The sequence below is a fragment of the Nannospalax galili genome, unplaced genomic scaffold (genome assembly GCF_000622305.1).
Source record: "Nannospalax galili isolate Female #2095 unplaced genomic scaffold, S.galili_v1.0 scaffold492, whole genome shotgun sequence".
NCBI lineage: Eukaryota > Metazoa > Chordata > Mammalia > Rodentia > Spalacidae > Nannospalax > Nannospalax galili.
In genome coordinates, this window is record NW_008332217.1 from 727,198 (window position 1) to 741,187 (window position 13,990).

Sequence of the window (13,990 nt, forward strand, 5' to 3'; positions counted from 1 at the left end):
TAGTCATCATGTTGTGTGTTGTTTAAGCACTGGACCTCAAATCCATTATCTCTCCATCATCAGTGCTCACAAACCTAGTCTCCCACATTACCATCTTCCTGGGTAACCTGCCATTCATCACTGTTTACTAGAATCCAGTAATCTGTCCTTTTTTAGGGGCGGGAGGACTGCAAAGTCTGCCTGTAGCCCCAGATGGCCTGGAACTCACTATGTAGAGCAGGCTAGCCTTGATCCCAGAGGTCATTGCCTCTGCTTCCTGAGTGCTGGGATTAAAGCTATGCTCTACCATGCCCAGCTTCTCTCCTTTTTAAATGCAGACTTTTTGGCTGCTTGGGTGTAAAACTCTCTACCAGCTTCCCATAGCATCCACAACAAAGTGTAAACTTTTTCCTGTGGTCTGCAAAGCCCATATGGGATTGGCCGTCTGACCATGCCAGCCATGTTCCTCCACCACGTTTAGGGTCTGCTTCAGCCACACTGGGCTAACATATACCCCTTTACCTTCTAGTGCCCCGCCAAGCGCTCCATGTTTCCCAAAGGTTGACTGCTGCTTCCTTCACAGTGCCCACCCCGACCTGTCTCAGAGTCCCTCATGAGCACAGTGTACTGCAGCCCTGTGTCATCCATTCAAGTCAGAGGCATCCCTGTGTGGACTCTTTCCCTGAGCAGAAGGCCAGCTCCACATCTTGTCACATTTGCTTCCCAGTAACCCACATGGCTGGAGGTTTAAGTTCTCAGTGAATGAATGAACAAAAGGGAGGAACAGGACACGACAGGGGAAATCTGTTTTCTGTGTAGATGGTGTAAGGTGCTCAACTCTGTGGAAGCAGCTGACTGCCAGGGCAGGAGTATCTGACTTTCCTGATGATTTGTCTGGAATTACACCCCACTCTATAATTCTGGGCTCACTCCTGGGGTAGACATGACCTAAGTTCCTTCTTACGTGACCCTGCACTCTACAGGCTCCAAATTGGGACTCACCCAGGTCCATGTTTCGGGTCCGGGGGTTGCACTGCTTGTAGCCCTTGCAGCTCCTCAGCTCCATGAGCTGCACGTGCAGCTGGTTGAGGATGTCCCTGTCCAGTGTGTTCACCGCATTCATCAGCTGGTGGAGAAAAAGGTAGGCTGTCAGCAGGGAGCGTCCAGGGACCCCCTGCCCCAACAGTCTACAAACCAGAGGACAATCCAGGCAGGCTAGGAGTGGAGGCGCTTTGGGGTACTGCCTACACCCCAGCCTCTACTTCCACAAGATTCAAAGTATGTAAGTGTTCTCTCCACCAGGTGTTCTCATTGAGAATGGCAAGAATAAAAACCATGCCTGTGTCCTTAACCCTGAACTTCTGGAGTCACTGGTCAGGAACCTTACATAGCTTAGAAAAAAGCCCTTCCAAGCTTTGGGTTTGTCAGCCACCTTACCCCTTTGGTAAAATATGGGCTGAACCCATCTGAGAAAGCTGTATGGCTGTGAGCACCCGAGCAGCTGACATCGGAAAGTCTGATGGCATATAAGCTGTCTTAGGCTTTTCGAATGAGGTAGATGGTTGGCCAACACTGAGACCACCCTACGTAAGAGCTATAGTGCCAAAACACTACAGTAACCACGTGTACAGGACTTGCATGTGTCCGTCCCAGGTGCCCTGTCTGTTGCCTGCGCTAGTCTTGTGAGGTTCTGGGATACTTCAATCATGTATGTGCCTAGATGGTCTAAAATAGGGATGCTGAGTAGAGTTGTCACAGGGACATGCTGGGTGTTGTCATGGTTGTCTACACCAGAGCGTGGCCTGACCCTGTAACTCCATGGCTCTAGAGGTCCATAGATGTGCCTGTTGAACCTTGTAGCCAGTATGTGCCTGAGGTAGAGCAAAGAGGTATACCACAGATCACAGATGCAGGGCGATGGAGGTAGAGAGGTTGACTGCACAGAGTCCCCAGAACTCTCATCCCGTCTTAGAAAACAACGGGACTTGGAAATTTGTTCTTGCCCCCAGGGTGCGTCTTTCTGACCCAACTCTCCCATTTCTCCCTTTCTATGGTTTTGTCTGTACCTGGTAGGGGTCTGTATTAAGGTCAAAGTACTCCAGGAAGCCGGTTGCAAATTCACAGAAGAGGAAGTTGTGTGTCTCGTTGATGGTCCTTAGGCACCAGTAAGTGTTATTGTTGGCACTGGTGCATGCACAGAAAGGCCCCACTGCCAAAGGAAGAGAGAATGCTCAGAGTGGTGCCTGCAGGAAGAGGACCATCTGTCTGTCAGCCTCCCCCCAAGTAACAGACACAGGTTTCTACGAGACCTCAAGGTTCCAGCAGTGAGGCCCTCTCAAGCTTGGGGAAGGCAGATTGCCATGCAAAGTGAATTTCTGTGGCCCTCCGGGTGCACCTGTCCTCCGTCTGCCTCAGTCTGCTTACATGTCCAGAGAGGTGCCGTCTGCCAGTGCTGGTTGTCATGGGTAAAGCACGTGAGGCCTGGCATACTGCACGTGTCGTTGTTCCGCAGCCGTTTGAGAAGCTTCCGGAGTTTCTTCTTGCGTTTCTGCTCCCGTAACAGCCACACCTTGTCCTTCTCCTGAAGACCCTTCCTGGGGGCACAGAGGACCACACACACTTTAGATCCCTGAAGGATCAACCCCCCTGCTCTTCTGGTGCATCAGGTCCAGCCATCAAGAGCTCCGAGTCCCACTGCCAGGTCAAAGCTAGGGCCAGACCCCAGGGTCTTTCTCCTGTAGCCTCCTCCTGCCCTACTGCAGCACAGAGGCAGGGCAATTAGGTGGCTATCGGGACCCCTACTCACACCTTGAGCCCATCCTCCTGTGCCCACTGCTTAATGTGGCTGCAGCACCATGTCTAGCCACAAGGGGGCGTTCCGAGGCTTGGCCAGCCTCCCAGGGAAAGCAAGCCCAGGTTTCTTTGTTTCCCTTGTAAATTTTAGCTACAGGAGGTAATCTCCTAATCTGGCACCTTACCCAGGTCCCATCCCTGTCCTTACCTGAAAGGATGCAGGCTGGAGCCTTTGTGCTTGAGGTGCCCTTTGTGTTGGGTGTGGTAACTGCAACAGACCCTCCCACCCCCCAGGTGTCAGAGGCTTGCAGGACACCCTTGCAGGTGTACACTGTGTTTTCTGTCACTAATGCCTGACTGGGAGAGTCATCCCCAGTCATCCCCAGGATGACAGCTCCCTACTTGGCTTGAAGGCCTTTATAAGGTCAGGGTGGGTAAAATTGAGCCCAGACTTAGAGGCTGGGCCTGGCTTCAAGTGGTGTCAGCCTTGGCCTCTGGAGGTTGGTCCCCACCAGGCTAGCTACCTCATGGTCAGAAGGGGGGCCCGCTCTGGGGAATGAGTTTTATATGCCCTTTTAAGTCAGCTCTGGTATTCATTTCAAATCAAGTAAAATTCTGGCACCATGTTCAGGAGTCACATGTGGTGTGCGGTTACCACACTGGACGGTGCCAGTGACTATAGACAGAGCCCATTTTTGTCAATGTGGGACAATCTAGCTGGCAGGGTCACGACAGCAGGCAGAACTTGCCAGGGGCCCCTGAGCTGGTGGTGTGGACCTGGAGCCCTTGAGCCCAGCAGTTTCCTAAGGACAGTGAATACCACTCTTCCCCGGCTGAAGCCAGCTCTGCATGACAAGGCCCTACACTAGTCCAGTGCAGCCTGACCATCTGCACCAATGGGGATGTGGATTATTACTGACTCCTCAGTCCTGACAGGTGAAGAAGGGGTTAAAAAGCAGTGAAAGGTGAGCAACCCCGTGCTGCCTCCTCACCTGATTTTGTGGCAGTCACATTCTTCTGGCCGCTTCTTCTTTAGGTGACCTCTGACTTCCCTCAGGTTCTTAATTTTATTTTGTAGGGTTTCGATCTGAGGGAGGAAGCAGAGGAGGCCTGGTAACTGCACGGCAGCTGCACTCCATGGGACACACACATTCATGGTTCTCCTCGGGGAAGGAAGCCCCGCTTCCCCTCCAGCCAGTCTCCCCTGAAGGAGCTGCGAGTCCCCCCCTGGCCCGGCAGACCATCTTGTAGGCCTAAAATATGAAGGCCCACATTCCCTCAGCCATCCAGCCCTGGATTGGACCTAGGACTGGCTCTCAGGTGCCGGGTGCCATTCTAGGGTTGTGGATTCTATGGGGACCTCCCTGCCTTCCTTGTGGACACTGAGTGTCCCCGGTGTCCCCTAGCCTGTGGCGCCTGACAGTGCTGTGCCAGTTGCCTCACCTCGTGGTCGATGTGCAGCTTGTGGTCTTTCCAAGCCTGCAGGGACTTGTACAAGTCTAGGTCACACTGAACCGTGTCATTCTCAAGGATGTAACACCTGCTCAAGAGAAGGGGTCACAGGTGGCCCTGAGGTATGCAAAGGGGCCCAGCCTGTCCCTTCACCCCGACCTCCACTTCGACTCTCACCGATGAGTCACTTTAATGGGATTGGGGGCTGAGTAGTCTGGGAGGCCTCCAGTGCCGCTGAAGCTGCCACCATCCTTGTCGTCCTGGTCCTCCGAGGCCCCTGACCAGTGCCGCTTGGTAAGGTTGTGGGGCCGGGGCCCATCGTCCAGGCCTACATGGTACACCTCACCATCCACTTCAATGGCTACAGAGCGGATGGAGCGGTTACGGGCATAGCTGGTCTTGTACTCTGTGGATGTCAGAGGGGAAGCTGGGTTAGAGAAGCTGGCCAGCATGTCTCCCCCAACCCCCAGCAGCAAGTCATTAATCAAGACAGGGCCGGGATCCCAAACACAAGGCTCAGTGTTGCCCAAGACATGTGAGCTCAGGATCTACCGGGAAGGAAGCAGGTTACATTGGGGAAACTAAGAAACAAGTGACAGGAGTTTCAGAAGAGCTCCCTTGGGTAAAGAAGCTATGGTGGCTGGAGCTGGCAAGATGGCTTTGTGGGTAAAGGCGCTTTCCACCAGGCCTTACCACCTCAGCTGGATCCCCAGGGCCCAACTGGTGGAAGGAGAGAATCAACTCCTGTAAGTTGTCCTCTGACCTCTACACGTGTGCTGTGGCGCACACATATACATACACACTAAAAAGGTAATGTCAAAAATAAGTTATGGTGCATCCATACTGAGGCCATTTGACAAGAGAAAGGATGGATTTGTGAGTCACACTACAGCCTAGATCGACGTCAAGAGTGTGAGTGGAAGGTCAGCACAAGGGTCTGGAGCCCTGTCGTCTTTGAGCTGTCCAGGGTAGGCACATCTGTAGAGGCCAGAAGCAGACCTGTGGTTGCCGGGGCAGAGGGCCGGGCAGAGAGACTGCTTTTGGGGCTTGTAGTTTCTTTTGGGGGTGGCGAAAACATTTGGGACCTAGCAGATGTGCTGTATCACTGAGTGTAGTGAGACTACTCTGAACTGTATCAAATTATAAAAGTGGTAAGTTGACCAGAAAAAATAAATAAATAAAAAAGCCGGGCATGGCAGCCCACACCTTTAATCCCAGCACTCTGGAGGCAGAGGCAGGCGGATCTCTGTGAGTTCAAGGCCAGCCTGGTCTACATAGTGAGTTCCAGGACAGCTGGGGCTACAGGGAGACAGTATCTCAAAAGATAACAAAAAGAACCCCAAAACAAAACTACTACAAATAAAAACATGGGGCAAAGGCAGTTGGGCAGGAATTTGTGAAAAGAAACCAGAAAACATGGTTTGGTTTGAGGCCAGCCTGCAGGAGCTTTTACGTGGGGGGCTGAGATATCTGGTGTACCACACTCCCTATGCGTCCTGCTCTGCCTCCCTTACTCCGGCCTGGGCCTGTCTCCCTCCGAATGGACATTATTTAGAGAAGGGCTCGAATGACCAATAGATGGTAACCACGATGGTGACTGGCAGGAGGCTGGCGGGGGCAGTACCAAGGCTGAGACTCGGGAGAAAGGGTCTCTTTCCCCCGTGAGGCCTTGCTCCAGGATCCTGTCTTCCTGCCCACCCACTTCCAGGGCTGCCACTTGATACCTTTCAGTTCTGTCTCTGTGTAGCAGCGTTGGAAAGGCAAGGGCAAGCTGCCTTCTTCTGCAAGGCTGAGCCTCTTCTGGCCCCAGACTCCCTTTTCCTTGGCCGTTTCTTCCACAGCAAGGCCTCCCTGCAGTTCAGCTTCTGTTTACCCTGGTGTGCAGGTGCCAAGACTCTGAACTGGCTTGGGGCTCTTAGCTGCTTTTGTCTTTGCACCCCACCTCCCAGCTTTAAGCCGGGCATGGGGCATATGTCCCAACCATGGCCGAAGTCTGGCCTCCTGCCTGTACTTGAAAACACAGCTTCCCTGGAGCACAGCTATTCGCTGAGGAATTGTCGCAGACAGGAGACCCCATGAAGCCCAGGTCAGTTGCCCTCTGGCTCTCTGCCAGAATCTGGGTCTCACTATACAGACCAGGCTCCTGCCTTAGCTTCCTAAGTAGTGGGAGGACAGGCCTGTGCCACCACTCAGGTATTACTCTGCTCCCAGTGAAATGTTAGCTCCTAGTTTGGACCTGCATCCTTACAACCGAGTCCCTCCACTGCTAGATCTTTGTTAACTTAAATCTTGTCCTGTCCATGAGCTCTAGGTTAACATCTTGCCAGTGTCCCAATTGCAGCATTTGGCATACAGTAGGGCTGCAGATTTGTACCACACCTAAGCTTGTCCCAGGATGCTCCTTTCCTTGTCCCGTTCTGGCGTCTCCTCTGGGTTTGTTGGCTCTGCCTGGCTTCTACACTGCACCTGAGGTCCCAGTGGATGGGAGGAGGCAGGTTTTAACCCTCAGCACTGCTAGCTGCCCTGTGGGGCTATCCTCTGCGTTAGAGAGTGCTTTGCAACATCCCTGGCTTCTACCTGCCATGTGCCGGTATTATACCAAACCACTCAACTGTCACAGCTAAATGTGTCTTCAGACATTGCCAGTGAACACCCCTTGGAGACCACCTGCCTCCAGTTGAGCCTGCTTTGTTCTGGCTGCTCAGAAAGAAGGGTCAGACTGTCCTGAGGGGCAGACCCTTGAGAGGAAAGAATGTTGGGTGGGAGATGGGACTGGAGCCCCCAAATCAGCCATGTGACTCATCTTTTTTTTTTTTTTTTGTCTTTTTGAAGCAGGGTCTCCCTGTAGCACCAGCTGGCCTGAAACTCGCTATGTAGACCAGGCTGGCCTTGAACTCAGAGATCCGCCTGCCTCTGTCTCTGGAGTGCTGGGATTAAAGGCGTGTGCCTGGCTTATGTGACCCATTTTTCCCATCCTTGGGGAGTGACCACCACATTCTGCTCACAGGGCTCCTGTGAGCTACACCGACAGGGCTTTCCTGTATTCTGGATACCTGCCCTTGCTGGAGGTGAGGGCACAGCACAACCACCATACCCTGGGTACTCTACCCTTACCGACGGCGAGGGCACAGCACAGTTGCTGCCTATTTGCCACTTTCCTCTAAGCATTAATGGCCCAGGGGATGGAGGATGCTTACTTGAGCCACAAGGACCTGTATTGTTTAAAGATTATCTATGTATCTGTCTTAGTTTGTCTCTCCATCACTGTGACAAAACACTCTGACCACTACCAACTTGGGGAGGAAAGGATTTATTCAGCTTACATCTCCCAGGTCACAGTTTATCAGGGAGCCCAAGGTAGGAACTCAGGGCAGGAACCTGGAGGCAGGAGCTGGAGCACAGGCCATGGAGGAACACTGCTTACTGGCTTGCTCCCCTGGCCCCTACTCAGCCTGCTTTCTTATGCAACACAGGCCCACCTGCCCAGGGGTGGCACCGCCCCCAGTGGGCCGGGGCCCCCCTACATCACTCAACAATCAAGAAAATGCCCCAGAGACATGGCCACAGGCCAGCCCAATGGAGTCAATTCCCCAATTGAGGCTCCCCTCAAGCCAGGTGTGTCAAGTTGACACGAAAGCTGTTCAGCACAATTGATCCCTTGTCAACTTGACACAAACACATCACTATTAAACCATAACCTTTCCAATTCTTGTCCCCAAGATATGATGTTAACACTAATATCCCAATATAAGACAGTACAACCTTAAAAGCCCCACAGTCCTTAAAAAAATGCAAACACTTTAAAGTCCATAGTCTCTTTTAAAAGTCTCTTAATTGTAAAATGCAAAACAAGTACTGTCTTATTTCAAAGGGAAGAATCAGGCACACCTAAGCAAAACCAAAGTCCAGCAAAGTAGCTCAAGGCTGGACATCTGGGATTCACTCACGATCTTCTGGACTCCAAAGGGTTCTGGCAGCTCCACTTCTCTGACTCTGTCATCCACAGCACAAACAGCTTGTCTCACAGGCCCAGACCAGCTCCATTCCATACCTACTGCTGTCCTTGGTGGTCATCCCATGGTCCCAGCATCTCCAAAAAGCTGGGGTCTCCACTGAAACTGAGGCTACACCTTCACCAATGGCCTCTTCTTGCCTCTTGGGGTGCAAAGCCTCAGTTTCTCTCCATGACCCCTTCAATTCTGGGGTCTTTGCTGTAACTGAAGCTGCACTTTCACCTATGGCCTTTCCTGGCCTCTCACAGTGCCAAGCCTCAGCTGCTCTCTGTGACCCCTTCACACTTTCAACACCAGAACCATGCAGGAGACTCTTACACATTACCAAGTCCTGCTTCCAGCTTGAAATAGAGGCGCGGGTCCCCTCTGTGTGCTGCCCCTGAGGAAATACCTCCCAGAAGACTTCACCACAATGGTGCTGGTTATCTTGATACTTACAGCTGATTTTTCAGCCCCAGCTAACCAGCATCAATTGTCCCAGCAAAGCAAAGGTTTTACTTCAGGTTCTGGTCTCTTCTTAATCACAGCTGATTTTTCAGTCCCAGCCAACCAAAACCCACAGATTCTCAATTCCAAATCTCACACGAACAGCCCTGATAGTCTCTGTTTCCCTTTGAAGCTTCATAAGCCAGGCCTCCATTGTCCACAACTTTCAACATAACTGTTCCAAGCTCCACAACAACAAACTGAGCACTCAATGGCTTTTCCAGCCCAAAGTTCAGAACACTTCCACAATCCTCCTAAAAATACCAAGGTCAGGTCTGTCACAGCAGTGCCCCACTCTCTCATACCAATTTCTGTTCTAGTTTGTCTCTCCATTGCTGTGACAAAACACTCTGATCACTACCAACTTGAGGAGGAAAGGATTTATTTGTCTTACATCTCCCAGGTCACAGTTCATCAGGGAGCCCAAGGTAGGAACTCGGGGCAGGAACCTGGAGGCAGGAGCTGGAGCACAGATCATGGAGGATCTCTGCTTACTGGCTTGCTCCCCTAGCCCCTGCTCAGCCTGCTTTCTTATGCAACACAGGCCCACCTGCTCAGGGCTGGCACCGCCCACAGTGGGCTGGGCCTGCCCACATCATTCATCAAGAAGATGCCCCATGGACATGGCCACAGGCCAGTCCAGTAGAGGCAATTCCCCAGTTGAGGCTCCCCACAAGCCAGGTGTGTCAAGTTGACACTAAAGCTATCTAGCACAGTATCAAAGCAAGGAGATGCTGGCTGTGCAACTCCATCTGGAATCATTATATTCAGCTAAAAATCAGCTAGGGAGGAAACAAAACAGGGCACAGCAACCAGGAAGCACTGTGATAGGTCCCGTGGACAGAGCTGGTCAGTTCATCAGTTCGAAACACTGCCTCTGGACACCCATGTCTCTGGTTGGGCTACAGGGATTATCATTGAGAAAGAAGGGAATTTTGACACAGGATGCAATGTGGATGATTCTTAAGGATATTATAGTGAGAAAAGTCAGCCACAAAAAGGCAGATGCCTCTGGTTCAGGCCACGTGAGGCTCCAAGCAGTCCGATCCTGCTACGGTAAAGGGGTAGCTGCCGGCAGGAAATGGGGAGACGGAGCTTAATGGGGCAGAAGCTTCAGCACTGCTAAACAAAATGTTCTACAGATTGGGTGAAAATGTGTTTACCACTGTTGGGCTGGATACTTCAAAGGGCAAGATGGTAAATTTTTTGTGTATTTTACCACAGTAATAAAAAAAAAAAAAAAAAAAAAGAACTTAAATATCTAGGTGCTGGCTGCCCTTGGTTTGAGGGGTCAGAAAGTGGCTGCGTGCAGCATACCCGGGTCTGGAGGGGACACATCCAGTCAGTGGGGCAGGCACCTGGGGGCCGCCAAATACCTGCAGTTTCCTTCCAATGGCAGGGTCAGGGCTCATTCCTCCTAGGTCATTGGGGGCGGCGGGGGGCTGCGGCTGTGTCTTTCCCATTGTGATGGTTCAGCCTCAGATGAGCCCAGAAGAGGCCTGTGGTCTCCCTCCCTCTGGAGTGAGGTGTGAGGCTTGGACAGCTGTTACTGCAGGGTGGGGCTCACCCGCCTCAGCTTCTGTTCTTGCTCTCCACAATCCTCAGGCCCTACAGTCACGGCCTACAATTAAGTGGCTCCTGGGGGATCCACACAGCTAGGTTCCTACAAGCATCCACCAATAGACACAGAACCTTGCATTTGGAGCTGCCAAGATGGCTCAGCAAGGAAAGGTACCTGTCACCAAGCCTAGAAACTTCAGTTCAATTCCTGGGACCCACATGGTGGAAGGAGAGAACCAGCTCCTAAGTTGTCCTCTGACCTCCACTCGTGCACTGTGGCATTCAAGGAACCTCATTTGAGGAACTGTCTCCATCAGATTAGCATGTGGTCATGTCTGGGAGGCATATTCTTAACTGCTAATTGATGTAGGATGGCCCAGTCCACTGTGCAGGGTGCCATCCTTGGGCAGGTGGGCCTGGGAGATATAAGAAAGGTCACTGAGCCGGGCGTGGCGGTGCATGCCTTTAATCCCAGCACTCGGGAGGCAGAGGCAGGCAGATCTCTGTGAGTTCAAGGCCAGTCTGGTCTACATAGCGAGTTCTAGGCCAGCTGGGGCTACAGGGAGACCCTGTCTCAAAAAGACCGAAAAAAAAAAAAGAGGTCACTGAGCAAGCCAGGGGAAGCAAGCCATGGCCTCTGCTTCAGTTCCTGCCTCCAGGTTCCTGCCTTGGCCTCCCTTAAGGAAGGACTGTCAACTGTAACTCAAATCTCTTCCTTTCAAAGTTGCTTTTAGTCAGTGTTTTATCACAACAGAATGTAACTAGCCCCCCCCCAATTAAACAAATGTAATTTAAAAAGACCTTTCATTCAACAGATGCTAATGCTGTCACACTGAACTCACAGCAGCTCTACAGCTCTTGACCGGAGGGAACCTTCTGACCCACGTGCTCTTTCAACAGGACCCATCATGGCTTCCTGTGCTTAGCAGACCACTTCAGTGTTGCCCTTGGGGGCACTGAAACTGGGAAGGATATTTGTTTATAGTGCGGAGTTGGGACAGGACAGAGCTCTTTGACCTCAGCTGTCAGGCAACATGCCTGTGAGTGACCTTGACAGTGCTCACTGTGGACTACAGATGGATTTTAAGGGCAGGTGAACCCACCATTTTATACTGTGTCAGTGTGCTCTGACAGCTGTCCCTCAAGTCACTTCCAGAGATGACCATTTATTTCCTCCTTTGATGCTAAGGCCTGGTCCATACCACCTAAGGTCTCTGGACCAGGCCCTTCACTGTCTGCCTGCTCCCTCTTGTTTGAGGGAGCTTGGAGAATACAAGCCTGACCTCATCTCTGCCCTGTCCAGGTCAGAGGGCCCTGCCTGGCCCCATGTGCTCAGCCCTGGCGCCCAAGCCATCCAGGGGCCTGGCCTAGTGCTGTCACCCCTTTGGAATGGTGGTTTGTGTTGACTATGGCTGTGTCCCCTGCTCTTAGGACACCACCAGCCCTGGAGACAAGCATCTGTGGGATTGTCTGAAAGTTCACATGGAGTTCCCCAAACCCCTCTTACTGCCCCATTTTGTGCAGGCCGCAGCACTTACTTTTCTTGAAGAACTTCTTCCGGCGTCCAGCCAGGCCCAGCTTGAAGTTCCCGTCATCACAGCTGCAGGCCTCGCTGCCCTGCCCGTAGTACTTGGGCACCAGGTTGGAGAGGCCTCGGCCACCACCGCCACCACCGAGCCTCATGGGGCCCTTGCACTTGTGCAGTTTCAGCTTCCCGGAAGCATCCTCCACACACTGCCACTTCTGTAGGACACAGCAGCGTCTCAGGCCCCAGGGCCCCAGCCATCCGGCTCACCACATGTCTCTCCGTGAACATGACAAATGCTACCTCCAAAGGCCCAAACCTCTTCAGTGCCCCAACTTGTACCTCAGCTGGACTGTCCATCACCTCCAGTGAGATGCTCCTGCAGTCCTTACACCCTCATTTAGCTGCTCTAGCCTGCCTAAAACTGTGCTGATATGTGGCTGAGCAGTCCATTTTCAGGGTTAGTTGGCTCATGGTCCTCCGACCTAGAACCTTCTAAGACCTTGTCTTCAGGACAAACCCCAGGCTGCTAACTGTGGTACAGTCAGCTGTCAGCCTACCCCTTGGCTCTCTCTTTGGCTGGCCTCCTGTTTTGCTCTTCCTCAGCTCCATCACTCATCACCCCAAATATGCCGCTGCCACCAGCCCTTGGCACTTGCTGTGTGAGACAGGGTCTCACCATGTAGCCCTAGCTGGCCTGGAACTCCCTATGTAGACCAGGCTGGCTTCAAACTCATAGACAACTGCCTGCCTCTACCTCCTGAGTGCTGAGGTCGGTTTCCTGTAGCCCAGTGTGGCTTGAACTCACTATATAGCTGAGGGTGACCTTGGACTCCTGATCCTTCTGTCGCCATCTCCCAAATATTGGGATTATAGATGTGCTACTCTGCTGCCTAGAATGCTTTGCTCCGCTCTTCATGGACCAGAGCCTTTTGTTCTTCGGGTCAGTATGTTTTAATGTCACTTCCTGCAGAAGACCTTCCTTCCACTTCATTTTAGGCTCAATTCCCCATCACCAGGGACTAGACACAGTGTAGTTATAACACTCTCTCTCTCTCTCTCTCTCTCTCTCTCTCACACATCTGGTTTAAGGCATTTGCCAAAAAAAAATTAAATAGTTTTACCTTCTCAATCTCTCTTGTATCCATCTTCTTCTCGTTCCTAGGGCCAACCTCTGAGACCCCTCGTCGGATCCCACCAACCCCTCTAACAGGATTCTCTTCCCTCCTGTCTTGACCAGCTCCAACCCACTGGCAGGGTGTCTAATGTTTTCACATTGTGACATGACCTTGTAGTCTACAAACGTGTTGAGGCCACATCCACAGCTATGCTGGGTTGTAGGAAGGCTATTTTCTATTTCTTTTATAAAAGGAAACCCAGCCACAGAGAGGACACCACAGCGATGAACACTGAAGCAAAGCTATTTACCTCCCAAGACTGCCTACTGGTGCCTTCCAGACAGCAGTGTCACACACCCACAGGACACTGTTCCTCTGACAGGGTCAGGGACCAGAGCCTAATGAAAGGGGATTGCCCACTTCATCATGACCAACACCGGCAGCACCCATGGGCCTCACACCCTGGAGGCCCCAGGGGATGCTGGCCCATGTCCTCACCTGCCCCAGCTGCTCGCATGCCGTCTGGTACTCGGCCCGCTGACACAGGTCCTTCACACGCTGGTATTTGGGCAGGAAGTTCTCCTCCTGGGCATCCACCTTATCACTGTCTCTCTTGTGGAGCAGTTTGCTGTGGGGGATGCAGGGCTGGCTGAGCTGGGGTGGTGAATACTTGTGCCTCGGCTACTGAACTCCCCCCTTCAACTTAGCTCTGTGGAGGATGTGGGCTCAGTTGCTAAGAGCACCTGGGCTTCAGTAAGTTTATAGGAGCCCTCCCAGATGACCTGTGTCGGAACAGATGAGCAACGAAGACTCTATACAGTCAGGCCAGACAGGTCTAAAGGGATGACATGAGGCCTCCAGATGCGAATTCTGCATCTGCCACCCAACAGTGTGCCTGGGGCTTTGGGCACGGTCTCTGAATCACCCACACCACACCCACCTACGTCCTATAGCCTCAAGGCTGTAGGGGCTCCTAGCCCCACACTCACCCTCTCTCTACCAGGAAGGAGTCGCGCCAAACCCTCAGCTTCTTTTTCAAGTGGAACCTGGAAAACAAGCAACGC

General features: G+C 52.3%; 1 protein-coding gene across 7 annotated transcripts in view; it reads right to left on the reverse strand.

The window, feature by feature from the left end:
• The window catches only part of Sulf2 (sulfatase 2), a 108,761-nt gene that overhangs the window by 3,272 nt on the left and 91,499 nt on the right, over positions 1-13,990 (reverse strand). For 6 of the 7 annotated variants that reach the window (XM_017796725.2, XM_017796724.2, XM_029560806.1 and 3 more), the window contains exons 9-18: positions 13,916-13,972; positions 13,425-13,554; positions 11,822-12,026; positions 4,402-4,630; positions 4,216-4,312; positions 3,765-3,859; positions 2,981-3,040; positions 2,404-2,573; positions 2,046-2,188; positions 982-1,105 (exon numbers count right to left, since the gene is read on the reverse strand). In XM_017796725.2, the coding sequence (XP_017652214.1) occupies positions 982-1,105; positions 2,046-2,188; positions 2,404-2,573; positions 2,981-3,040; positions 3,765-3,859; positions 4,216-4,312; positions 4,402-4,630; positions 11,822-12,026; positions 13,425-13,554; positions 13,916-13,972 (1,310 nt within the window). The remainder of the gene's footprint in view (positions 1-981; positions 1,106-2,045; positions 2,189-2,403; positions 2,574-2,980; positions 3,041-3,764; positions 3,860-4,215; positions 4,313-4,401; positions 4,631-11,821; positions 12,027-13,424; positions 13,555-13,915; positions 13,973-13,990) is intronic. The other variant, XM_008827457.3, reaches the window with a different exon arrangement.